This window comes from Phasianus colchicus, chromosome 23, assembly GCF_987193195.1.
Source record: "Phasianus colchicus chromosome 23, bPhaCol1.hap1.1, whole genome shotgun sequence".
In the NCBI taxonomy this organism is placed as follows: Eukaryota; Metazoa; Chordata; class Aves; order Galliformes; family Phasianidae; genus Phasianus; species Phasianus colchicus.
The window spans coordinates 268,375-294,475 of record NC_143458.1 but is presented as its reverse complement, the minus strand read 5'-3'; the positions used below and the strand labels follow the sequence as shown (position 1 = coordinate 294,475).

The window sequence follows — 26,101 nt, the reverse complement described above, 5'->3', positions numbered from 1 at the left end:
AAGTAGGAGTGGGTATGGAAGGTTTAGACTGCTCTTGGAGGAAAGGTGAAAGTTTCAAATGTTCTGCAGATTCAGTATGCCTTGGTGTGCCACATCTGCCTGCCCTGTCAGCACTATGTCAGGCTTTTTTTCCTTTCCTTTTTAAGGTAGGAAAAACAGTTTCTGGCTAGGAGAAGAAGAAATGCAAGTCTTCCCTGCATTGCTCCTTGGGCAGTGGGTGCTGATGAGCAGTCCTTGTATGAGAATAACGTATTGTCATTTGATCTCTTTCCATTCCTTCAGCAACTGGGGTGTTGATGCAGCTGCACGTATCTCCTGTTTTGTCCTTCTGCTTTGTGTAAAAGAATAGTATAGTATGCAATCTCTGTGTGAAATTTTCTTAAAGTATTTTACTTTATTTGCCCCTAGGAAGCAATGGCTTGGAAATGATGGCAGTGTCACCCAGCAGCCCACACAGTGACCTGATGTCTCATTGCTTGTGTCTGTTAAAAACCACCACGATGAGAAAAGAACGTTTGCATGGATTCTGTGCTGACTGTGTCAGTACAGCCCTTAGGAGTGGTGTGGACATGGCATGGCAGGGAGAAGGGAATTCCCTTCTGATGGGAAAGTGCCCGAGGAGTGTTGACATCCCGTGTGTTGGTGCCCCATGCCCACCCCATGCCCCACACACTTCTGAATGAGCAGCACAGCTTTTGTGTCATTCAGCCACCTGTGGCAGAGCAGATCAGGCTTTCTGCAGGCGTCAGCAATCATCCCATCGCTTTCTGCCTTATAAGGAGTTGAAAACCTTTTCATTTTGGAATCCTACTTCCAAGCTTAACCACCTCCAGTGAAGCAGATGTCATTTTTCTTGTATCCTTCAATTCTGAGTCCATATTCTCCCAAAAGCAAAAGAGTTTGGAGGTAACCACCAATAGTTAAGTGAGCGATTTCAGTATGTATTTCTGATCGTGACAATTACTTCAGTTTAGAGGTCACAGTTAATGTACTGTGCCTGTTTTAATTCTGACCAAGGTTGTAGTTGTAGCTGACTTCCCAAGGCTGCAATACGTGGTGGTGACACAGCCGTGGGCTTCTGCATTTGCATTAATCCCACATTTCCTTGCAGGTCAGCTTGTGCTGGAAGTGGACGGTATCAGAGTGTGAGTGAAGGTCAGTGCAGGAGCAGCTGTTGATGGGAGTCCAGGCTAATGAACTCTGGAGCATCTCCCAGTATGGTACCGGAGGAGGCAGGAATGATGTTAAGGAGCTCCTCAGCAGGAAGGTGGCTCATCCAAATGCTTGCTGACAGTTTGAAAGCCCAGACCCTTCCAGCCTCCACCTCAGAGGCAACATCTCCTTTGTCCGATCATGCAGCACCTGAGCAAGAAGGTGACCTGAGCTGGCTACACAAGAGTCATCTTAACTTCTTTGTTATTTTACTTCAGATAACTCCATTGGGTGACCCTGCTGTTGGTTTCTTAAAATTTGGATTACGTCTGATGGAGGCCCAGAAGTGATGTGGGCACTCACAGAGGTCACAACTGTTGCTGGGGTGGGAGCGTTTGTCCCACAGCTGGTGAGCAGAGCTGGTGCTGCACGCAGAGACTGGGCTCTGGGCCTTCCTTGAGAGAGATCGCCCTGTGAGAACCCGTCAGAAGCACTGCTGCAGCACGTGCATGAGCTGGGCACAGCTCAGGCTGAGCAGGCCGAGTGGGTGAACTGGGTTTGGTGCTGAGTGGTTGCTGGGAGGTGTCTCAGAAGAAAAGCTGGGCTGGGGTGGGCCCGCTATGTCAGCCCTTGTCCCAGCTGGTGGTGAGAGCAGGGTGGAGGCTGATGGGTGCTGCCCACTGTCACTGCTGCTCTTACCATGTGGCACAGCAGTGCTCTGGTGTGTGAGCTGGGAGGGAGGAGGACAGCCACTGTGCCTGGCTAAGGCAGAGCTGAGGTCTGTTGAACACGTGGATCGTACCAGTGCAGCTATTGCGGCTGCAGTAGGGGTGGAAGACAAAGGGAGTTTTCTTCATGACAGCAACACCAGCCACTTGCTTCAAGGTGTATAAATGTTGAGGAGATGGAGAACACTTGCTGTCAGAAATCATGGCAGCTGTACAGAATCTAGTTGTATTTTGGGGATGGTTCTTGTAACCAGTTGATTTTAAGACACTGTCCTACTCAAGAGTACTTTAGAGTGCATGATAGAAGAAAGCTGGGAAAATGCTTCTCCTTACTATTTTTCACTTGCAGATTCTTTCTTTAGGGATTCTTTCCAAAAGGAGATTTTGGGGATTGAGGCAGTTGAAGAAAGAGTGAAGCCAGGGGGCAGTCCCTGTGGAGAGGACCCCAGGAACTGAGCTTCCCCACCACTGTCTCAATGAGAAGACAGACGCAGTTCCCATTCCTGCTCTGCATATGGAAAAGTATGGCTGGATTTATTTGTTTGGGTTTTCTTCCTTTCTCTCATTTTGAAGGGGAAAAGCTGGAGCAGGGGGAACACTACTGGTCCTTTGTTACCTCCATAACCGGTTGGATTCTGCATGTGCTGCAACAGGACAGCATTGCCAGGCTCCTTAACCTGCTGGGGCAGGGTGGGAGCAAAGAGCGTGAACTGCCCTCCTGCCAGCTGCACCTAGTTATGGTTTGCCAGGTCCCTGCTGCCCTGAATTTCACCTGAAAGGTTTGTTCTAGCTGCTTGCAGTAGTAAAATTTAGGGAAGAAATGGAAGTCAAGAGCTAAGGCTCTGCACAATAACTTTGCGTGGATTGAACTGTGGCACCTGAAGACTGTTTCCTGAATAATGCTGGCATTTTGCAGGTGTGTTGGTTTAACCCACTGAACTGATGTCTGTGAGCGCCAGTCTTCTCCACCTGAACAGTAAGAAAGCTGGGATATGCCCAGAAATTGCAGCAGTTGCTGTGAATACTCTCCCAAATGTTTGTTTCCTTTAGTGGTAGCTAATGACTCAGCACTGTGATATCCTGTCTCTGGCACGATCTGGAACGCTGCATCTCTTTGCAGATGTTGGGTGCCCATTTCCATGGACCCTCCTTTCTTTCTCTCCTCAGAAGCAGCACAGTGCGGTTCCCTGCGTTAGGGAGCAGCAGCCAGCAAGCTGCCAGAATGCCAGCTGGGCCTTGCAGCGCGCAAAGGGACGTGTTGGGGATGGACCATCCTTAGCACCACGCAAAAGTGAGTCTCTTCAGTCCTCTGTCATGAAGTATGGAAGAATGCATTTTAAGTATTACTTCTGAGCGGGTGCAGGACTGTAGGGATGTCAGGTAACCATGGTGGAAGCACTGGGGAGGCCGACAGCGGCAGCTGATGGCAGCAGTGTGACAGAAGGCCGTGTATAAGTGGTGGTGCTCAGAGCTGAGTGCATTCCTGAGAAAGGCACTCTTGACTTTATGGCGTTTTCTTTCACCTAGTGATATGTAGAAAGTTAGTGAAGAAAGGAACAACAAGAACAAAAATACCCTACTGCAAGGGCAACTGCATTTGGATATTTACAGCATGCTAGAGCGTTATGTGAGAACCAAGAACTCCATGACCTGTAGGATGCAATGTCTTCTGAGAGATTATTGGAGGACTTTGTGGACGGAGACGTGTTTAGCTCACTCTGCATCATCTACACTGCCTAAGGAAGTTACACTGCAGTAAGAAAACCATGCTCTCTGAAAGCACAGTTTCCCATTGAGAAGAATTATTTGGCTGACCACCTTGGGGTCAAACTATAAAGCGGATTACAGGGCAAGTACAAGGGGCGAGACAAAAACGCCTAAGGCATGGTTTATTACTTCTCAAAGTAGAAATTAAGAAAGGGTTAGCTGAACTTCTCCCTAGAAATGCCTGTTAGTTTTGCTGGAATCCTTAGTGACTAATTCAGACAGACATCTGTGCTGCAAATGTCTGTAACTGTATGGATAAAGTTTATGATCTGCACGTCCTGTAAAGCTATAGCTACATTGTCTTTGATTTTTACTTAACAGATTGCAATGTCTTGCCTATGCTATATGAATTGCAAAGCTTGCCTGCAAGCTGGATCATCCAGCAGCTTTCACACTCTCCCTTTGTGGAAATGTAATCAACTCATTCAATGGTGGGATCATGAATGAGTCCAACGAGAAGGCAGCATCAACAGTGAAAGTTTGACTATAAACTGAAATAATGAATTACCATGGTTGAAGCTGAACCAGTAGTCCAGTAATAGTTCTATGAAGTCTCAACACCTACCAGATACTTTCTAATGAATTTAAAAGATTCTTAATGATAACTTCATAGTGCATGAGTTGGTTCCTTTACACAGGTTGGTTCTTCCTTAACTTATTCCATACAGGTTTTAGTATCACTCGAGGGATTTTTTTGATAGAAAAGGACTTCTTGAAGGTTATCACTTGTACATTATGCTTTTACATAACGTACAGTGTGGATTTGTTCCTAAGAAAATTGCATGAACAAAACGAGGAACAAATAAACTTTCATTTATTTCTTTCAAATTTTTTTTTTAATATGTATTTGCTGACCAACTTCCACACGGAGCTTTTGATCTCCTTGTTACAGCATGTAGATCATGGGATTAGTCAAGGGAAGACAACCGTATGGAAAAGAAAGGTTTCCCAATGGAAACCTTTTCCATTGGGACAGCCTCAGAGGGTAGGACATATATGTAGACAGCTGGGCCAAGCATGACAAAAACAACGATGATGTGGGAAATGCAGGTGGAGGTTATTTTGTTCTTTGTTTTGGTGTGTCTGGAGCTTCAGCAAGAGGATTATGTAGGAGATGAGGAGAAGTGCAAAGCACATGACAATGACAACTCCATTGTTGAGGAACATCAGAAGTTCCGCCGTGTAAGGTTAGCACAGGCCAAGTTCGCCAACTGACGCACATCACAGACAAAGTCGTCCAGGACGTTGGGGCCACAGAAGGGGAGCTTGATGGTGAGAGCAAATAGAATGATGCCATGAATGAAGCCACCGCCCCACGAAGCTCCAGCCAGGGCACAGCATACAGTCCTGTTCACAAGCATGGTGTAGTGGAGAGGCTTGCAAATAGCAACGTAACGGTCACAGGCTATGGCCAACAGCAGGAAAGCTGCTGCTGCTCCCAGGAAGTGAAGAAACAAAGGCTGGGTCAATCAGGCCTTGTAGGAGTTGATCTTAGGATTTGAGAAAAAGTCAGCCAGCATTTTGGGTGGGGTCACAGAACAGTAGCAGATATCCAAGAATGCCAGATTAGCCAGGAAAAAATGCATGGGTGATCCCAGCTGGGAATCCCCCTGAATTGTGAGAATGATAAGGATGTTGCTTGGGAGAATTATGATGTAGAACAGGAGGAAGAAGAAGGGAATTGACTGGACTTTGTGGGATTGAGACAATCCTAGCAGAATAAACTCTCTAACTACAGTTTTCATGCTCCATTTTGACTCTTGCAAGCCCTGAAAAAGACAGCAATAAACACACAATGCCAATATGTTGCAATATTTAGCAACTTAGGCTACTCTTAGGCTACTGAAAATGCACATCCTGTGACCGTTACCTGGTTTTATGGAGGACCACATCCCTGTATGTAAAGGAATATCAGATTTATTGGGCCATACCACACGGCAGGCCACCATTAACCATTCTATTATTGAATGGTTTTCATCATTATATTGATTACCTGCATATAATCTCTGTCTAAGAGCAGGATGGACGGTCATTGTGGCCAATTTGGCTATTTCCAGGCCATTCACCAGAACACTTTCTGCCCCAGAATCCCATAGTCTTAATAACCAAGCCGGCACACTTTCTCTAGGTTTCTGCCTGAATCGTTGGACTAAGTCCATCAGTTCTGTTGCCGTGTACGGTTGGGCTGTTACGTGCAAGTGGGTTTGAGTGGGGGGCCACTGATCAGGCGGCACCCCTGCTGGTCTGTCCTGTACCTTTTTTGTTTTTTGAGATATACCAGGACGGACTTCTAGTGCGTCCGTCAAAATTGGGGATTCAAGATCCGATTTAGATGGTTTATTTTCCTGATCAACACAGTCCGTTGATTCAGGAGCCTGGTCATTGTTTATTGAAATACTACGAACTTGACCTATTGGAAGACATAGAATTGTTCTTTTTTTCCTGTTAATAGGCCAAGTTCCTGTTCTAACTTTTCAATACGATCTTTTAAAAGTTCATTTTCATTCACTGAAGTATTATTCCTTATTTCGGCATTGTTTAAAGCATTTAATAGTGGCCATACCACTGTAGAAGCAGCTAATTGTCTTTCTCTAGTGACTAATATATCTTTGCCTAGTCCCTGAAAGTAATCCGCTAGGCGATATGGGGAAACGTTTCCCACAACACGTAGGGGACCCATTTTTCAATGATAGTTGCCAATTCATAATAAGGGGATCCCGCAAATCCTGGGATCTGCCCTGGAATTGTTTTATCTAGGGGGGTAGTGTTCTCCCCCTTGAACCATTTACAGAAATTCCAAAGAAAGGACATAGTGTAAGTTTCAGTATATTCAGCTTGCCTGCCTGGCTCGCCAAGTGTATAATTAATGAAAATTATATAAAGGAATATTATATAATTTAATAATATTAAGATGTTATAGTAATGAAATAAGCAAGAGAGTTAGGCACAGCGAGACAAAGAGAATAAATAGAAGGCTCACCCGTGTCATGGGCTCACTCAGGAAAGACCAGTGGAGTGGATCTTCCGAAGAGAGAGAGAGAGATCCTTCCCCCCTGGTAGTCAGCTCTTGAATGGGTCTAGGAGAGGTGCAGCCAGGCTCCACCCCTTCCTGCAGCACAGGTGAATTGCTTTCACCTGTGCTCCCAGGGCTGCCTCATTGCTCGCCTCAGGTGACTAATCAGAGGTTCAGGCCGTGACTCAGCAGTTCCCATACACTGAAGTAATCTACCTGGACTTGTGCAAGGCTTTGATATGGTCTCACTCCACATCCTTATCTCTAATTTGGAGATACGTGGATTTGAAAAGTGGATTAGTAGCTGGCTGTATGATTGCAGCCTGAGGGTTGTGGTCAGCAGCTCTGTGTCCAGGTGGAGGCTAACAATAAGTGGTTATATTAAGGAATCCCTCAGGGTTCCATCTTGGGACTGCTGTTTTTAATATCTTTGTTGGTGATCAAATAAATTCTTCACTGTGGGGGCTGTCAGGCACAGGAAGAGGTCCCCCAGAAAGGTTTTGGATTGCCCCATCCTATGAGGCATTCAGGGCCAGGGTGGATGTGGCTCTGGGCAACCTGATCTACTGCATGACAACCCTTCCCATGGCAGAGAGGTTGGAACTGTATGATCTTTAATATCGCTCCAACCTAAACCAGTCTATGATTCTCTGAATCTAACTCGGTTCAGTTGGTCAATCTGGGACCCAAATAAATATCTGTATAAACATGCCAAGGCACCCTAACACAAGTTCACGTGGCTGGCACAGGATGGATCCCCTTCCACCCCAGTGCAAGGAGAAAGGATGAGGAAAAGCAGACAGGTTCTCAACGCCTTTTTTACATCTGTCTTTAATAGTCAGGCCCGTTATTCTCAGGGTACTCAGCCCCCTGAACTGGAAGACAGGGTGGGGAGCAGAATAAACCCTCCACAATTCAGAATAAAACAGCACGTGACCTGCTGCTCCACCCGGGCTGTCACACATCCGTGGGATTGGACTGGATCCACCTGAGGGTACTGAGGCAGTTGGTGGACGTGGCATCCTAGCAGCCCTAATCAATCAGGGAGTTCCCAGGTGACTGAATACTTGCTAATGTGGTGCCCATCTACGAGAAGGATCATCCTGATGTCCTCCTATGACTACATACCCACCTGGTGGATGAGATGCTGTGGGTGGAAGCTGCCTGGACTGGAGCAAAGCCTCTGACACCGCCTCCTGTAGCATTCTCCTGGAGAAGCTGGCAGTCCATGGCTGGGATGGGTACACTCTTTGCTGAGTAAAAAACTGCTAGGAGGGCCAGGCCCAGAGAGATCCAGATGGAGTCCAGTTCTGAGAGGCGTTCCTCAGGGGTCGGCGCTGCAGCCTGTCCTGTTCAGTGTACTCACTGACGAGTCGGATGAGGGAATTGGGTGCACCCTCAGTAAGTTTGCAGATGACACCAAGTTAGGAGGAAGCGTCCCACAGACGGACTGAGATAGGCTGAATCACTGGGCTGACTGCAACTGCATGAGCTTTAAGAACGTCAAGAGCTGAGTGCTGCTTTTCGGCTACAGAAACCCCGGGCACCGTCACTACAGGCTTGGGGCAGAGCGGCTGTAAGGCTGCACGGACGAAAAGGGTCTGGGGTGCTGGTGACAGCCGGCAGTGCCCTCCAGTGGCCAAGGAGCCCAATGGCAGCCTGAAATGGGGCAGTCAGGAGCGGGGATGCGATCGTCGCTGTGATTTGCCAGTGGCCCCAGGGGATCTAAATTGCTAGCGGTTGTCCTTGTCCCATCAACTGCAGCCCAGCCCAGCCCAGCCGCTCCCTACAAGAAGACATGGCGGCCCTGGAGTGTATCCACAGAGGGGCACCAAAGCTGGGAGGGGTCTGGAGCGCAAGACTTAACGGGGAGTGGGAGAGGGAGCTGGGATGGTTCCGTGTGGAGAAGAGGAGGCTCAGGGCAGACCTTATCGCTCCGTCCAGCTACCTGGAGGGAGGTTACAGCGAGATGGGACCTCTTCTCCCAGGTAAATAGCAATAGGACTACGGGGAATGGCCTCACATTGCACCATGGGAGGTTCAGATTGGATATTAAGAAAAGTTTCTCCCAGAAGGGGTGGCGAGGCATTGGCACAGGCTGCCCAGGGAAGCGGTGGAGTCTCTGGAGGTGCGTAAGGAAAGGGTAGCTGTGGTACTTCAGGACAGGGTTTGTTGGGCAGTGTTGGTGGCAGGTGGATGGTTAGACTGGATGAGCTTTCCAACCTTAATGATTCCGTGATTCTCCTCTCAGTACCTTACGTTCGCAGAAGTAGCACTAAATATACTGTGGATCTTTCTAAAGTGCAGAAGGTTACAGTGAGCTGTGTCTGTTCCATAATGTTCTTCCATTGGCTCTGGAGCATCGTTCTCCAATTGATGTGGAAACGTCCTGGATTATCTGGATGGATCTTTTCACACTGTTCCACTTAACTTCCCTAGCTGGAAGGAGATGTTCTCCCCAAATAATGGATTCTACCACAGTTACTTGGCGTGACCTGCACTCGACTCTTTCAGTCTGAGTTTGCCACAGATAATCCAGGACGTTTCGTGGATATCTGGATATCTACTAAGAATCAGGAAGAGTTTCTTGGATTCCAGTGGCCACTTCAACTGTGGATCATCCCCAACGATCCACTGTCTTATTGTGGGGGGGAGGATTTAGTGTGCCGGGCTGGGCTGCAGTACAGGGACAAAGACAACTGCTAGCAATCAGATCCCTTGGGGCTCTCCTTCCAGGCTCCATCTGTAGTCCCAAAGGGTTCTGGTCTCCTGCAGGTTCTCTCTGACAACTGTTAGTCCCAGGCAGGTACCTCAGGAACACCAGGGCCTCTCGAGATGGCACCGGCTGCTTGTGGTCACACGGTGGAGCTCTGCTTGAAAACCTGAAGTCATCTTCAGTGTTTTTCAAACACTCAGCACCTCCTCATGAGCTGCCCTGGTTCAATCCTGTCAGTGAAACACGCACACAATAAGTGGAATTTCTATCATGAGAAAACGTGACCTTTCAGGATGGATATTCACTGTATGGAAAGAAATACCAATCTTCCGCTGTTCTTGCACTGACAACTCTCTCTCATTCTGTGCATGTAACTGCCCTCATTTTACAGGTATTTCCACCTGCCCTGATTAGGCTGACCACGTTGGAAGCCACCTTTCCAGCTGCCTGTCTCAACCTTTGCAGTTTCTATTGTTATCCCAATTTCCTCTCCCCTTAATCTCTGATCATTTATAGCCCTTTTAATGAGTGCAGTTCTTTGAGTTTCAGGGAGCTAATGTTTGTCCCTCCTTAGCAGTTTGTCTCACTGTGTCCTTAGCCAGCTAACTGTTTAATTAATATGCCTTTCATATTAATATTTATCATTTCCTATCTATGTACGTGACATATTTCTTGTACAGTTATCTTTTGGGAAGGAGAACGTCAGTGGAGGCATACAGCTGAGGAGTACGTTCTATTTCTTGGTAACCTGTGTTACGCTTTGTTACGCTTACTGTTCTTTGTTTAAAGGTAAGAGAAACCCTTCTGCACCCGTGTCCTCTGAGGAGAGCAGTTGGCAGCTGCTACAAAGGATCTGAAACATTCAGTGCAGACTTTAGAAGAGAAGTCTGATGTAAGGAAAAGCAAGGCAAGTGCCAGGTGGCATTAAGCAGACAGGGCTGGGGAGATGGGCAGTCACGTTGTCCATGCAGTGTCAGATTAAGCAACTGCTCTTCCTGCCTATGCAGGTCTCCTTAAGGGACACCCTGGATCCACCCTGGATCCACATCAATTGGAGAACGATGCTCCAGAGCCAATGGAAGAACATTATGGAACAGACACAGCTCACTGTAACCTTCTGCACTTTAGAAAGATCCACAGTATATTTAGTGCTACTTCTGCGAACGTAAGGTACTGAGAGGAGAATCACGGAATCATTAAGGTTGGAAAGCTCATCCAGTCTAACCATCCACCTGCCACCAACACTGCCCAACAAACCCTGTCCTGAAGTACCACAGCTACCCTTTCCTTACGCACCTCCAGAGACTCCACCGCTTCCCTGGGCAGCCTGTGCCAATGCCTCGCCACCCCTTCTGGGAGAAACTTTTCTTAATATCCAATCTGAACCTCCCATGGTGCAATGTGAGGCCATTCCCCGTAGTCCTATTGCTATTTACCTGGGAGAAGAGGTCCCATCTCGCTGTAACCTCCCTCCAGGTAGCTGGACGGAGCGATAAGGTCTGCCCTGAGCCTCCTCTTCTCCACACGGAACCATCCCAGCTCCCTCTCCCACTCCCCGTTAAGTCTTGCGCTCCAGACCCCTCCCAGCTTTGGTGCCCCTCTGTGGATACACTCCAGGGCCGCCATGTCTTCTTGTAGGGAGCGGCTGGGCTGGGCTGGGCTGCAGTTGATGGGACAAGGACAACCGCTAGCAATTTAGATCCCCTGGGGCCACTGGCAAATCACAGCGACGATCGCATCCCCGCTCCTGACTGCCCCATTTCAGGCTGCCATTGGGCTCCTTGGCCACTGGAGGGCACTGCCGGCTGTCACCAGCACCCCAGACCCTTTTCGTCCGTGCAGCCTTACAGCCGCTCTGCCCCAAGCCTGTAGTGACGGTGCCCGGGGTTTCTGTAGCCGAAAAGCAGCACTCAGCTCTTGACGTTCTTAAAGCTCATGCAGTTGCAGTCAGCCCAGTGATTCAGCCTATCTCAGTCCGTCTGTGGGACGCTTCCTCCTAACTTGGTGTCATCTGCAAACTTACTGAGGGTGCACCCAATTCCCTCATCCGACTCGTCAGTGAGTACACTGAACAGGACAGGCTGCAGCGCCGACCCCTGAGGAACGCCTCTCAGAACTGGACTCCATCTGGATCTCTCTGGGCCTGGCCCTCCTAGCAGTTTTTTACTCAGCAAAGAGTGTACCCATCCCAGCCATGGACTGCCAGCTTCTCCAGGAGAATGCTACAGGAGGCGGTGTCAGAGGCTTTGCTCCAGTCCAGGCAGCTTCCACCCACAGCATCTCATCCACCAGGTGGGTATGTAGTCATAGGAGGACATCAGGATGATCCTTCTCGTAGATGGGCACCACATTAGCAAGTATTCAGTCACCTGGGAACTCCCTGATTGATTAGGGCTGCTAGGATGCCACGTCCACCAACTGCCTCAGTACCCTCAGGTGGATCCAGTCCAATCCCACGGATGTGTGACAGCCCGGGTGGAGCAGCAGGTCACGTGCTGTTTTATTCTGAATTGTGGAGGGTTTATTCTGCTCCCCACCCTGTCTTCCAGTTCAGGGGGCTGAGTACCCTGAGAATAACGGGCCTGACTATTAAAGACAGATGTAAAAAAGGCGTTGAGAACCTGTCTGCTTTTCCTCATCCTTTCTCCTTGCACTGGGGTGGAAGGGGATCCATCCTGTGCCAGCCACGTGAACTTGTGTTAGGGTGCCTTGGCATGTTTATACAGATATTTATTTGGGTCCCAGATTGACCAACTGAACCGAGTTAGATTCAGAGAATCATAGACTGGTTTAGGTTGGAGCGATATTAAAGATCATACAGTTCCAACCTCTCTGCCATGGGAAGGGTTGTCATGCAGTAGATCAGGTTGCCCAGAGCCACATCCACCCTGGCCCTGAATGCCTCATAGGATGGGGCAATCCAAAACCTTTCTGGGGGACCTCTTCCTGTGCCTGACAGCCCCCACAGTGAAGAATTTATTTGATCACCAACAAAGATATTAAAAACAGCAGTCCCAAGATGGAACCCTGAGGGATTCCTTAATATAACCACTTATTGTTAGCCTCCACCTGGACACAGAGCTGCTGACCACAACCCTCAGGCTGCAATCATACAGCCAGCTACTAATCCACTTTTCAAATCCACGTATCTCCAAATTAGAGATAAGGATGTGGAGTGAGACCATATCAAAGCCTTGCACAAGTCCAGGTAGATTACTTCAGTGTATGGGAACTGCTGAGTCACGGCCTGAACCTCTGATTAGTCACCTGAGGCGAGCAATGAGGCAGCCCTGGGAGCACAGGTGAAAGCAATTCACCTGTGCTGCAGGAAGGGGTGGAGCCTGGCTGCACCTCTCCTAGACCCATTCAAGAGCTGACTACCAGGGGGGAAGGATCTCTCTCTCTCTCTTCGGAAGATCCACTCCACTGGTCTTTCCTGAGTGAGCCCATGACACGGGTGAGCCTTCTATTTATTCTCTTTGTCTCGCTGTGCCTAACTCTCTTGCTTATTTCATTACTATAACATCTTAATATTATTAAATTATATAATATTCCTTTATATAATTTTCATTAATTATACACTTGGCGAGCCAGGCAGGCAAGCTGAATATACTGAAACTTACACTATGTCCTTTCTTTGGAATTTCTGTAAATGGTTCAAGGGGGAGAACACTACCCCCCTAGATAAAACAATTCCAGGGCAGATCCCAGGATTTGCGGGATCCCCTTATTATGAATTGGCAACTATCATTGAAAAATGGGTCCCCTACGTGTTGTGGGAAACGTTTCCCCATATCGCCTAGCGGATTACTTTCAGGGACTAGGCAAAGATATATTAGTCACTAGAGAAAGACAATTAGCTGCTTCTACAGTGGTATGGCCACTATTAAATGCTTTAAACAATGCCGAAATAAGGAATAATACTTCAGTGAATGAAAATGAACTTTTAAAAGATCGTATTGAAAAGTTAGAACAGGAACTTGGCCTATTAACAGGAAAAAAAGAACAATTCTATGTCTTCCAATAGGTCAAGTTCGTAGTATTTCAATAAACAATGACCAGGCTCCTGAATCAACGGACTGTGTTGATCAGGAAAATAAACCATCTAAATCGGATCTTGAATCCCCAATTTTGACGGACGCACTAGAAGTCCGTCCTGGTATATCTCAAAAAACAAAAAAGGTACAGGACAGACCAGCAGGGGTGCCGCCTGATCAGTGGCCCCCCACTCAAACCCACTTGCACGTAACAGCCCAACCGTACACGGCAACAGAACTGATGGACTTAGTCCAACGATTCAGGCAGAAACCTAGAGAAAGTGTGCCGGCTTGGTTATTAAGACTATGGGATTCTGGGGCAGAAAGTGTTCTGGTGAATGGCCTGGAAATAGCCAAATTGGCCACAATGACCGTCCATCCTGCTCTTAGACAGAGATTATATGCAGGTAATCAATATAATGATGAAAACCATTCAATAATAGAATGGTTAATGGTGGCCTGCCGTGTGGTATGGCCCAATAAATCTGATATTCCTTTACATACAGGGATGTGGTCCTCCATAAAACCAGGTAACGGTCACAGGATGTGCATTTTCAGTAGCCTAAGAGTAGCCTAAGTTGCTAAATATTGCAACATATTGGCATTGTGTGTTTATTGCTGTCTTTTTCAGGGCTTGCAAGAGTCAAAATGGAGCATGAAAACTGTAGTTAGAGAGTTTATTCTGCTAGGATTGTCTCAATCCCACAAAGTCCAGTCAATTCCCTTCTTCTTCCTCCTGTTCTACATCATAATTCTCCCAAGCAACATCCTTATCATTCTCACAATTCAGGGGGATTCCCAGCTGGGATCACCCATGCATTTTTTCCTGGCTAATCTGGCATTCTTGGATATCTGCTACTGTTCTGTGACCCCACCCAAAATGCTGGCTGACTTTTTCTCAAATCCTAAGATCAACTCCTACAAGGCCTGATTGACCCAGCCTTTGTTTCTTCACTTCCTGGGAGCAGCAGCAGCTTTCCTGCTGTTGGCCATAGCCTGTGACCGTTACGTTGCTATTTGCAAGCCTCTCCACTACACCATGCTTGTGAACAGGACTGTATGCTGTGCCCTGGCTGGAGCTTCGTGGGGCGGTGGCTTCATTCATGGCATCATTCTATTTGCTCTCACCATCAAGCTCCCCTTCTGTGGCCCCAACGTCCTGGACGACTTTGTCTGTGATGTGCGTCAGTTGGCGAACTTGGCCTGTGCTAACCTTACACGGCGGAACTTCTGATGTTCCTCAACAATGGAGTTGTCATTGTCATGTGCTTTGCACTTCTCCTCATCTCCTACATAATCCTCTTGCTGAAGCTCCAGACACACCAAAACAAAGAACAAAATAACCTCCACCTGCATTTCCCACATCATCGTTGTTTTTGTCATGCTTGGCCCAGCTGTCTACATATATGTCCTACCCTCTGAGGCTGTCCCAATGGAAAAGGTTTCCATTGGGAAACCTTTCTTTTCCATACGGTTGTCTTCCCTTGACTAATCCCATGATCTACATGCTGTAACAAGGAGATCAAAAGCTCCGTGTGGAAGTTGGTCAGCAAATACATATTAAAAAAAAAATTTGAAAGAAATAAATGAAAGTTTATTTGTTCCTCGTTTTGTTCATGCAATTTTCTTAGGAACAAATCCACACTGTACGTTATGTAAAAGCATAATGTACAAGTGATAACCTTCAAGAAGTCCTTTTCTATCAAAAAAATCCCTCGAGTGATACTAAAACCTGTATGGAATAAGTTAAGGAAGAACCAACCTGTGTAAAGGAACCAACTCATGCACTATGAAGTTATCATTAAGAATCTTTTAAATTCATTAGAAAGTATCTGGTAGGTGTTGAGACTTCATAGAACTATTACTGGACTACTGGTTCAGCTTCAACCATGGTAATTCATTATTTCAGTTTATAGTCAAACTTTCACTGTTGATGCTGCCTTCTCGTTGGACTCATTCATGATCCCACCATTGAATGAGTTGATTACATTTCCACAAAGGGAGAGTGTGAAAGCTGCTGGATGATCCAGCTTGCAGGCAAGCTTTGCAATTCATATAGCATAGGCAAGACATTGCAATCTGTTAAGTAAAAATCAAAGACAATGTAGCTATAGCTTTACAGGACGTGCAGATCATAAACTTTATCCATACAGTTACAGACATTTGCAGCACAGATGTCTGTCTGAATTAGTCACTAAGGATTCCAGCAAAACTAACAGGCATTTCTAGGGAGAAGTTCAGCTAACCCTTTCTTAATTTCTACTTTGAGAAGTAATAAACCATGCCTTAGGCGTTTTTGTCTCGCCCCTTGTACTTGCCCTGTAATCCGCTTTATAGTTTGACCCCAAGGTGGTCAGCCAAATAATTCTTCTCAATGGGAAACTGTGCTTTCAGAGAGCATGGTTTTCTTACTGCAGTGTAACTTCCTTAGGCAGTGTAGATGATGCAGAGTGAGCTAAACACGTCTCCGTCCACAAAGTCCTCCAATAATCTCTCAGAAGACATTGCATCCTACAGGTCATGGAGTTCTTGGTTCTCACATAACGCTCTAGCATGCTGTAAATATCCAAATGCAGTTGCCCTTGCAGTAGGGTATTTTTGTTCTTGTTGTTCCTTTCTTCACTAACTTTCTACATATCACTAGGTGAAAGAAAACGCCATAAAGTCAAGAGTGCCTTTCTCAGGAATGCACTCAGCTCTGAGCACCACCACTTATACACGGCCTTCTGTCACACTGCTGCCATCAGCTGCCGCTGTCGGCCTCCCCAGTGCTTCCACCATGGTTACCTGACATCCCTACAGTCCTGCACCCGCTCAGAAGTAATACTTAAAATGCATTCTTCCATACTTCATGACAGAGGACTGAAGAGACTCACTTTTGCGTGGTGCTAAGGATGGTCCATCCCCAACACGTCCCTTTGCGCGCTGCAAGGCCCAGCTGGCATTCTGGCAGCTTGCTGGCTGCTGCTCCCTAACGCAGGGAACCGCACTGTGCTGCTTCTGAGGAGAGAAAGAAAGGAGGGTCCATGGAAATGGGCACCCAACATCTGCAAAGAGATGCAGCGTTCCAGATCGTGCCAGAGACAGGATATCACAGTGCTGAGTCATTAGCTACCACTAAAGGAAACAAACATTTGGGAGAGTATTCACAGCAACTGCTGCAATTTCTGGGCATATCCCAGCTTTCTTACTGTTCAGGTGGAGAAGACTGGCGCTCACAGACATCAGTTCAGTGGGTTAAACCAACACACCTGCAAAATGCCAGCATTATTCAGGAAACAGTCTTCAGGTGCCACAGTTCAATCCACGCAAAGTTATTGTGCAGAGCCTTAGCTCTTGACTTCCATTTCTTCCCTAAATTTTACTACTGCAAGCAGCTAGAACAAACCTTTCAGGTGAAATTCAGGGCAGCAGGGACCTGGCAAACCATAACTAGGTGCAGCTGGCAGGAGGGCAGTTCACGCTCTTTGCTCCCACCCTGCCCCAGCAGGTTAAGGAGCCTGGCAATGCTGTCCTGTTGCAGCACATGCAGAATCCAACCGGTTATGGAGGTAACAAAGGACCAGTAGTGTTCCCCCTGCTCCAGCTTTTCCCCTTCAAAATGAGAGAAAGGAAGAAAACCCAAACAAATAAATCCAGCCATACTTTTCCATATGCAGAGCAGGAATGGGAACTGCGTCTGTCTTCTCATTGAGACAGTGGTGGGGAAGCTCAGTTCCTGGGGTCCTCTCCACAGGGACTGCCCCCTGGCTTCACTCTTTCTTCAACTGCCTCAATCCCCAAAATCTCCTTTTGGAAAGAATCCCTAAAGAAAGAATCTGCAAGTGAAAAATAGTAAGGAGAAGCATTTTCCCAGCTTTCTTCTATCATGCACTCTAAAGTACTCTTGAGTAGGACAGTGTCTTAAAATCAACTGGTTACAAGAACCATCCCCAAAATACAACTAGATTCTGTACAGCTGCCATGATTTCTGACAGCAAGTGTTCTCCATCTCCTCAACATTTATACACCTTGAAGCAAGTGGCTGGTGTTGCTGTCATGAAGAAAACTCCCTTTGTCTTCCACCCCTACTGCAGCCGCAATAGCTGCACTGGTACGATCCACGTGTTCAACAGACCTCAGCTCTGCCTTAGCCAGGCACAGTGGCTGTCCTCCTCCCTCCCAGCTCACACACCAGAGCACTGCTGTGCCACATGGTAAGAGCAGCAGTGACAGTGGGCAGCACCCATCAGCCTCCACCCTGCTCTCACCACCAGCTGGGACAAGGGCTGACATAGCGGGCCCACCCCAGCCCAGCTTTTCTTCTGAGACACCTCCCAGCAACCACTCAGCACCAAACCCAGTTCACCCACTCGGCCTGCTCAGCCTGAGCTGTGCCCAGCTCATGCACGTGCTGCAGCAGTGCTTCTGACGGGTTCTCACAGGGCGATCTCTCTCAAGGAAGGCCCAGAGCCCAGTCTCTGCGTGCAGCACCAGCTCTGCTCACCAGCTGTGGGACAAACGCTCCCACCCCAGCAACAGTTGTGACCTCTGTGAGTGCCCACATCACTTCTGGGCCTCCATCAGACGTAATCCAAATTTTAAGAAACCAACAGCAGGGTCACCCAATGGAGTTATCTGAAGTAAAATAACAAAGAAGTTAAGATGACTCTTGTGTAGCCAGCTCAGGTCACCTTCTTGCTCAGGTGCTGCATGATCGGACAAAGGAGATGTTGCCTCTGAGGTGGAGGCTGGAAGGGTCTGGGCTTTCAAACTGTCAGCAAGCATTTGGATGAGCCACCTTCCTGCTGAGGAGCTCCTTAACATCATTCCTGCCTCCTCCGGTACCATACTGGGAGATGCTCCAGAGTTCATTAGCCTGGACTCCCATCAACAGCTGCTCCTGCACTGACCTTCACTCACACTCTGATACCGTCCACTTCCAGCACAAGCTGACCTGCAAGGAAATGTGGGATTAATGCAAATGCAGAAGCCCACGGCTGTGTCACCACCACGTATTGCAGCCTTGGGAAGTCAGCTACAACTACAACCTTGGTCAGAATTAAAACAGGCACAGTACATTAACTGTGACCTCTAAACTGAAGTAATTGTCACGATCAGAAATACATACTGAAATCGCTCACTTAACTATTGGTGGTTACCTCCAAACTCTTTTGCTTTTGGGAGAATATGGACTCAGAATTGAAGGATACAAGAAAAATGACATCTGCTTCACTGGAGGTGGTTAAGCTTGGAAGTAGGATTCCAAAATGAAAAGGTTTTCAACTCCTTATAAGGCAGAAAGCGATGGGATGATTGCTGACGCCTGCAGAAAGCCTGATCTGCTCTGCCACAGGTGGCTGAATGACACAAAAGCTGTGCTGCTCATTCAGAAGTGTGTGGGGCATGGGGTGGGCATGGGGCACCAACACACGGGATGTCAACACTCCTCGGGCACTTTCCCATCAGAAGGGAATTCCCTTCTCCCTGCCATGCCATGTCCACACCACTCCTAAGGGCTGTACTGACACAGTCAGCACAGAATCCATGCAAACGTTCTTTTCTCATCGTGGTGGTTTTTAACAGACACAAGCAATGAGACATCAGGTCACTGTGTGGGCTGCTGGGTGACACTGCCATCATTTCCAAGCCATTGCTTCCTAGGGGCAAATAAAGTAAAATACTTTAAGAAAATTTCACACAGAGATTGCATACTATACTATTCTTTTACACAAAGCAGAAGGACAAAACAGGAGATACGTGCAGCTGCATCAACACCCCAGTTGCTGAAGGAATGGAAAGAGATCAAATGACAATACGTTATTCTCATACAAGGACTGCTCATCAGCACCCACTGCCCAAGGAGCAATGCAGGGAAGACTTGCATTTCTTCTTCTCCTAGCCAGAAACTGTTTTTCCTACCTTAAAAAGGAAAGGAAAAAAAGCCTGACATAGTGCTGACAGGGCAGGCAGATGTGGCACACCAAGGCATACTGAATCTGCAGAACATTTGAAACTTTCACCTTTCCTCCAAGAGCAGTCTAAACCTTCCATACCCACTCCTACTTTCACCACTATTCTTACCAAAGCTGCTTTTTCAGCTGGGGCTCCTCTCTGTCCTCAGCAGTATGACTCAGCACACAGATGCACCTCAGCTCCATTTCGTTTCCACACCCACTTTGTGGGACCGTGGGTTTCCCATCAGAAGGCTTCACACACACCGTGCGTTCAGCTCAGTGAAAGGAGACACAGCTGATACAGGCTTGTTGTGCAAGAGAAATCCAGGTTCTCTTCTCATTCCCACAATCCTTCCAGTAGTTCAGTCCATTTGGTACATTACCATGTCCCGGATTCTCAGCTGTGTTTTCCACACACTAATCTGTCTACCAACAATGCATACACAGGAACCAAGAAACCAATAGCTACACTCAATCATAACCCAGGGCAAGGAAATCTCAGAGCAATCCTAAGTGAAATCACCACTTTTCTGAAACTCTGCCTCAAGCTCCTCACGCTCCCCCTCAACTCTTTTCTCAGAAGCCCACTCCTCTGCTTTTTCCTTTTCCTCTGAATGCTTGCATTTTTGTGCAGCCAGGACTTGGGAGAAAGCTGGGATGCAAACTGCAGAGAACTGTCCCAGCAATGAACAAACAGAAAGCCTGGGCAGAAAGACAGTGCATCAAGTCCAGATGCCTGTTATGTATCTGTACCTCTCTTTGGTGCTTTCTCCAGCTCTGTCTTCTTCCCCAGCCTTTCCGCACGGCCATGCTGCAGTGGAAGGCCACTGGCGTCAGTTTCTCGCAGAGAGAAAGCAGGAAATACTTGAAGAGCAACTCTTTGGAAGAAGATTTTAGCACAGCCAGCCACTAACTTCAAGTTTTCAAGCACAGTTTCTTAAATTTGCCTTTCCACTGCTCTAACATTATGCCTTCCTTACAGTCAACACGAGGCACTTTTCTCTCTCCTCCATCACACACACCCTTTCACACAGTCCTATTTAGATGAAAGTACCCAAACTACAGCTCACAAAACATTCTTACCCACAGAGGCTTTCCATTTCCCCCTTTCTCAATAAGAGTCAATAGAATCTCATGCTCCATCCCTAAAATAAAGTACAGCCTTTCCATGTCACAGAAAGCAGTTGCCAATAGAATCCTTGTCCTATTAGCCCACATCCACCAAAATCCCTCCAATACACCATTTCTACAGCCAAAACAAACTCATTTTTTCAACTGAAATGCATTTACAGAAAGTATTACTAGTCTCATTCCTGCTGAGTGAGTGGCAAATGAATCCACATCTGTCTGACAGCTCTACAATGCACAAAGCAAAGCTGCACAAGCAAACACAACGCTGTCAGGTGCATGAGCTGAGAAACACTTCATTCCTAAGTCAAACAACTGTGAGTACAAGTACCTCCACACTGTTTGGCCTCTCCAAGGAACAGACACAGCTCTAAGAACCATTTAGACACAGACTCGGATCGCTCTACTGCCACCGACAGCCACTGTCAGCCTCTCTATTGCTTCCAGTACAGCGCTGCCATCAGTCACTCTTTCCTCTCAAGACTCTCTTGTTTTCTCACTTACCTCCTTAGTTGCACTAAGGAAATGGTTTTGCCATTAGCTACGGCATCCACCCCCAACCAAACCAACACATCTATCAGTCAGCAGGGTTGCACCCCATGAGGCCAGGCCTCATGCCATGACAGCAGAGGAGCAAGGTCCAAGGCTGCAGCAAGGGAGAATTTGCTCAAAGGCAACAGCCGTGGGCACAGGCAAGAAGCTGCTTATCTTCAGAAGGATTCAGGTAGGCAGGGATCTCCTTTGCCTACACTGCCAACCCTTCAATGAGGGCTGGGAAGGGGTGGATCCTGGCTCCACCCCTTCTGTCATTCTGGAACATTGCATGCTCTGGGTTGGCCCTGCCTTTCTACCAGGTGAAAAATCAGGTTTCAAGCCATGTCTCAGCATTTACACTACAGCATCCCTTAGCATTAACTCCACAGGACAACCCTTAACCCTTTACCTTAACCTAAAAGGCTAATCCTTAACACTCACCCCAAAAGATACTCCTCAGCCCTAATCCAAAATGCTAACGCTTAACCCTCATTCCCATCTCAAAAGTGCTGCTGTTGTCCCTAACAAAAAGGACAAGCCATAAACCCCCAACCAGGTGGGCACACCCCCACCATCACTAACATCAAGTGTTAAGCCTTAACCTTTAAACCTAACAGAAAACAGTAACATGAAACCCTAACCCCAAAGGGTTACCCTCAGCACTTAGCTCTAGCACTAAACACTAACACTTCATCACAATCCACAAGTGTAAACCTTAGGATCATAGGATCACCACGGTTGGAAACAACATCTAAGATCATCTAGTCCAACATTTCCCACTAAATCACATCCCTCGGTACAACACCTAAACACTCCTTGAACACCTCTGGGGATGGTGATTCCACCATTTCCCCTTCCATAAAAACCTAACCCAAAAGGGTATATCCCATCACCATCACCCACAAGGGTAACTGCAGACAAAGGCAATAGCAAATACAGCTGCTTTAAACCAGTCCTAAATTACCCAAGAAAAGTAAAGGACACAAACCTGTAAATACAGAATGAGCCAGCAGGATGAGGAAATGAGCAGAGATTTCAGAAACGCGTCTGCTGTCAGGGAGGGGAGTTCAGGCCTGCCCCAGCACCACAGATCTCCATGACACGACACAACATGGGGAGGTGGCAAAGGTGACAGGGCTAGGAGGAGAGCTGGCGGAGGAGGAAGGTTGGATGCCTGGCAGTTTGAGAGGGACTGAGGTAGCCTCACCCATCACAGACGTGGTCAGCGCAGACACTTTGGTGTCCGACATGATGTAAAGTGTCTTCGTAGGGCTGGACGTGGTCACTGCAGAGAAGGAAAGAACGTGGTCAGCAGTTGTGGGGACAGGGTGCCTACCCTGGGCTGCAGCCCTGGCAGCAGAGTTCAAAGCAGGTTTCAAACAGGCTTCAAACTGCACAGAAAACCCCCTTGTCTCATTTTGTTTTCAGACTGACTCCAAAATAAACCCCAGCACTGCCACAGCCTGCGCAGAGCACAGCAAGGGAGCCCCAAACCTTTCAGCTCCCTTTCTAGACCCCTCAGAGTCTAAGAATCCTCCCTCCCTTTAGTGATCTCACTCTCTCCCCAGGGGGCTAGGACCATAGGCTTCTTCCTTGGCCATCCCACTCTCAGAGCTGTCACACAGCTCGTGCATCTTCAACTCTGACCCACCAGCACTGAAGCGCACACACCACCTGACATGGCTTCACAAGCAACCATCTGCCTTCGCATCACATGCCTCTACCTGCCTTTGCTAAGCAAGCATGCACCTACCTGCCTTTGCTTTGGAAGCATGCACACACTTCCCTTTGCTAAGCAAGACCACAGTCCCTTTTAATCTCAGGAGGGAATAAAACAGCCCGAACAAAAAGGGTACAGCAAGGCTCTCTCTAGGACGCCTGTTGTCTCAGCAGAGTTGACAGTTACTTAAAATGCACAAAGTACCTACAAAACCATCACGCTCAAACAAGGAAAGTAAACAAGTCCAGGATGCCGTGAAGGGTTCCTAGCTCTTTGTAGGTAATACCTGCTCCGTGGGCACAGGATGCGCACAAATTGCCCCTCATCTCTTCCCCATCCCCTTGCCCCCCCCACCCCCCCATGATTTCCACAGGCATTTAGAGACTCTGTGGAAAGGCAACATAAGGCTCATGGAGAAGACTGGATGTACATGAGGTTTTTCCCTTCCCTGGTGCTAGAGCACTGCTTGTCTAGATGATGAATGTTTTTCATACAAGCACCAACCAAGCGTGGCAACAAACAGCTGAAATGGCATTTCCCCTGCAAAACAACCAGCCTGTCTAAAGACCTCACCTCAGAGACTTGCCAAAAAGGCCAGAACTCCCTTTTGGCAGGCTTACTCACAGAACAGCAGGCTTCTCTTCACCGTGCATCACATGGACACAAACAGGCTGTTTGTGCAAGGAGGGCAATTTCACCTGAGCACCTCACCATATGTGTTCCCTCCACCCTGCTTTTCTGCAGAGATACAAGGATAAAAACCTCAGTTCCTCTGAGCAACGACTGGAAGGAACTCTGGAAAATTCTCCATTCAAAAGCAGCTCCTTTGTGGTCTTGGTTCCTGAGGGCTCCTTTGGATCACCTTTCAGGCAAAGTGTAGGAGGTTCTACTGTACAAACCTATGTACCTGGGTACCTTTTTCCACCCCAAAACTAATTCTGACAGAGTTGTGATGCAGACATTGGACACGGAGAAGAAGAGAAAAAGAACAGAAGAGAGGATAAAATTAAGGATACCGGTAAGGAAGAAGCGCAGAAGATGAAAAGCACAATAGGATACAGGCAAGACAGCAAAAGAGATGAGCAGTAGCGGAGAGAATAAAGGTAAGAGACGCTGAGAAGGGTAAGAGCAGAAGGAGAACAGACAAGAAAGAAAGAAGAGCAGAGAAGAAGAAAAAGGATGTAGGTAAGAAAAACAAGCAGACAAGGAGAAAAGCAAAAGAGGTATTAGCGTATACAGAGCGTATACAGAGAAGACAAAAGCAGAAGTGGAGAGAAGCTGAAGAGGAAAAGCGAGAAAGGAAGTCTGGCAGAAGTACAAGAGACGGTAAGAGAGGAAAGTGGCAAATGAGAAGAGCAGAAGAGAAGTGAGTACAGAAGAGCAGAAAACGAAAAGAGCAGTAAAGAAGAGCAGATCGTGCTATGAAGAGAACAGTAAAAGGAGAGCACATGAAGAAAGAGGAGAGAGGACAGTGAAGAAGGAACTGCAGAAGAGGACAGTAGAAGAAGGTGTGAGGACTGGAAAGAAACAAAGTGAGTGTAGTAACAGGACACCATTTCCCTTGGGACTCTGCAATCTCTTTCACTTCTGACAGACGGAGGCGCTGAGAAGAACAAGAGCCATGTCTGTGTTCACCAAGGACTCACCTCTGCATGTGCAGCGGCAGCTCTCAGAGAAGCCTTCTTTAGTCCCACTTTCCTCTCTTCAGGTCCTGGCAGGCATGGGGAGGAGCCTGACCACCAATGAAGACCGAGGCAAGACACTTATTGAGCACCTCAGCTCAGCTTTTTCCATGTCTGAGGAAGCCAGTTCTCTGTCCTCATTTATCAGAGGGGGAACGCTCTCCTTGGCCTGTCTTCTGCCTGCATACCTGTAGAACCCCTTCTTGTTATTTTTCACATCCCACACCAAGTTCAGCTCCACCTGTGCCTTGGCTTTCCTAATCCTATCCCTGCACACAGACAGCAGCCCTGGCAGGAACGCAGCGCTGTGGCAATTTGCAGAGCTTAACATGCAGTTCCATCAGCGCATTGTGTTTTCACACTCAGACGTTACTGGCTGCCGAGCGGAGCGGCTGATAAGGCCATAGTGAGCCACTTTTTCCTAGCAGTGTATGTGGGACCCGAGGAAAATGTCCTCGCGTGTGTTGAGGCAAAAGATAAAAGTATTCTACTGGGACTCTGGTGCTTCTCGTCAGGCACAGTCATGGAGGCAGAAGGTAGAAGTATTCATTTGTGTCCCCATGCAAAGTTATTGAGGAGGAACGAGGCTGTTCTCCCACTAAAGCTGAAAGTTTCAGAACGATCACTCATGGATTCCTTTTGCTAAACTCATGCGCTGGTTCTTAAACTGATGTGCTAATCCCTACTGCTGAACAGAGCAACCCACATCAATCCCCCCTTTTCCTTTGAGGATTACGATGTTCACATCCTAATCCTCACCACCTTTGACCTTTCATACTTAGAGATACATCTCCACAGTCCAATCACACTACAAGGAAGGATGCATACATACAGCGATTACATACACCATCCCCACAAACAACTTCTTTAACCAGTGCAATTTGGGAAGCCAGGAAGTCACGCTGGTTTCAGCTCACATCGTCTTATGTTGTGCAGTATTTCACTTTGGTGCCATATCTTATCTCCATCTGCTTCAATTCTACCACTCTGACCTACATGAACACAACAATATCACTTATTGCTGCATGAACTCCTTCTTGTGCACCTAACAAGATACCTGAAGCCCTTCTTACATTGCAATACCACCCAGGCCAAGCTCTGGACTTTTTCCCTTTTCTTCTTCCTTTCTGCCCCTCTTCCCCTCTCTCCTTCTTCCTTTCCTTTCCTTCTTTTCCCTTGTCCCCCTTTTTTCCCCTTTTTCCATTTCCCTCCCCCCTCTCCCTCCCTCCCCCCTCTCCCTCCCTCCCTCCCTCCCTCCCTCCCTATCAGCCTGGCTCTCACGCTGTTGTCCAGATGCCCGTCTTCCTTTTCCCACACCTCCATGCTCTGCCCACAACCCCCTGTTTGGCTGCATCTCCCTGCGGATGTCCCACCCCACAGCCCCACTCACAGCCGCCATCCCCGGAGCTCTGCCCGCCCCCAGTCGCTCCCCCACCTCCCCAGGAGATCCCTGAGGGCTCTCCGTTCCCCCCCCACCCTTCTTCGCCCCCCGCTGCCCCTCGAGCCCCACTCGGGCTTCAGGCCGTGCGTGCAGGCCGCGCTGCCACGGCGACAGCGCGCCCTCCCTCCTTGCGGCGCGGGAAGCCGTCCCCGCGGCGACAGCGCATGCGCGGCGGCGTCTCCATAGCGACAGCGCCCCGGCGCGGCCGTTGCTCGAGCGACGTGTCGTCCCCGCTCCCCGCGGAGTG

The 26,101-nt window shown here is 48.0% G+C and overlaps 2 protein-coding genes across 81 annotated transcripts in view; one reads left to right on the top strand and one right to left on the bottom strand.

Moving 5' to 3' along the window:
- Window positions 1–10,734, top strand: part of LOC149915155 (E3 ubiquitin-protein ligase RING2-like) — a 17,374-nt gene extending 6,640 nt beyond the window's left edge. For 14 of the 40 annotated variants that reach the window (XR_016459492.1, XR_016459471.1, XR_016459485.1 and 11 more), the window contains 3 exons: window positions 409–906; window positions 1,112–1,155; window positions 1,431–5,026. Coding sequence is in view for 4 of the 40 variants with exons in the window: in XM_090123348.1 (XP_089979474.1) it covers window positions 409–539; window positions 1,112–1,153 (173 nt within the window). In the remaining 36 variants the exon portion in view is untranslated. Of the gene's footprint in view, window positions 1–408; window positions 907–1,111; window positions 1,375–1,430; window positions 5,027–10,165; window positions 10,284–10,383 lie in introns of those variants that run through there. The other 26 variants (XR_016459502.1, XR_016459496.1, XR_016459497.1 and 23 more) reach the window with 19 other exon arrangements.
- LOC149915154 (E3 ubiquitin-protein ligase RING2-like) lies at window positions 8,729–26,101 on the bottom strand. Of its 41 annotated transcripts, none has more exons than XR_016459521.1 (7): window positions 25,890–26,101; window positions 25,331–25,405; window positions 24,378–25,017; window positions 22,000–22,296; window positions 18,555–19,052; window positions 18,306–18,349; window positions 14,435–18,030 (listed from the first exon to the last, which is right to left on the bottom strand). XR_016459521.1 is itself a non-coding variant. In XM_090123352.1 (6 exons), the coding sequence occupies exons 2-5, from the start codon at window positions 22,259–22,261 to the stop codon at window positions 18,308–18,310; spliced, it is 303 nt and encodes a 100-aa protein (XP_089979478.1). In that variant the 5' UTR covers window positions 22,262–22,296; window positions 24,378–25,620; the 3' UTR covers window positions 14,435–17,218; window positions 18,306–18,307. The 41 variants fall into 41 exon arrangements, 4 of the variants coding, with proteins under 4 accessions (XP_089979478.1, XP_089979480.1, XP_089979481.1 ...); XR_016459528.1 differs by having other exon boundaries at window positions 25,924–26,101; XR_016459523.1 differs by having other exon boundaries at window positions 24,378–24,601; window positions 25,890–26,097.

Excerpts from the sequence above, each read along its gene's own strand:
- LOC149915154 (XM_090123352.1), bottom strand. The coding sequence starts at position 22,261 with ATGTCGGACACCAAAGTGTCTGCGCTGACCACGTCTGTGATGG. Across the intron at positions 20,190-22,218 it reads GCTGACCACGTCTGTGATGG|AAACTGACGCCAGTGGCCTT; the intron begins GTGAGGCTACCT and ends TCTCTCTGCGAG. Across the intron at positions 18,350-18,921 it reads ATGGATTCTGTGCTGACTGT|GTCAGCTTGTGCTGGAAGTG; the intron begins GTCAGTACAGCC and ends ATTTCCTTGCAG.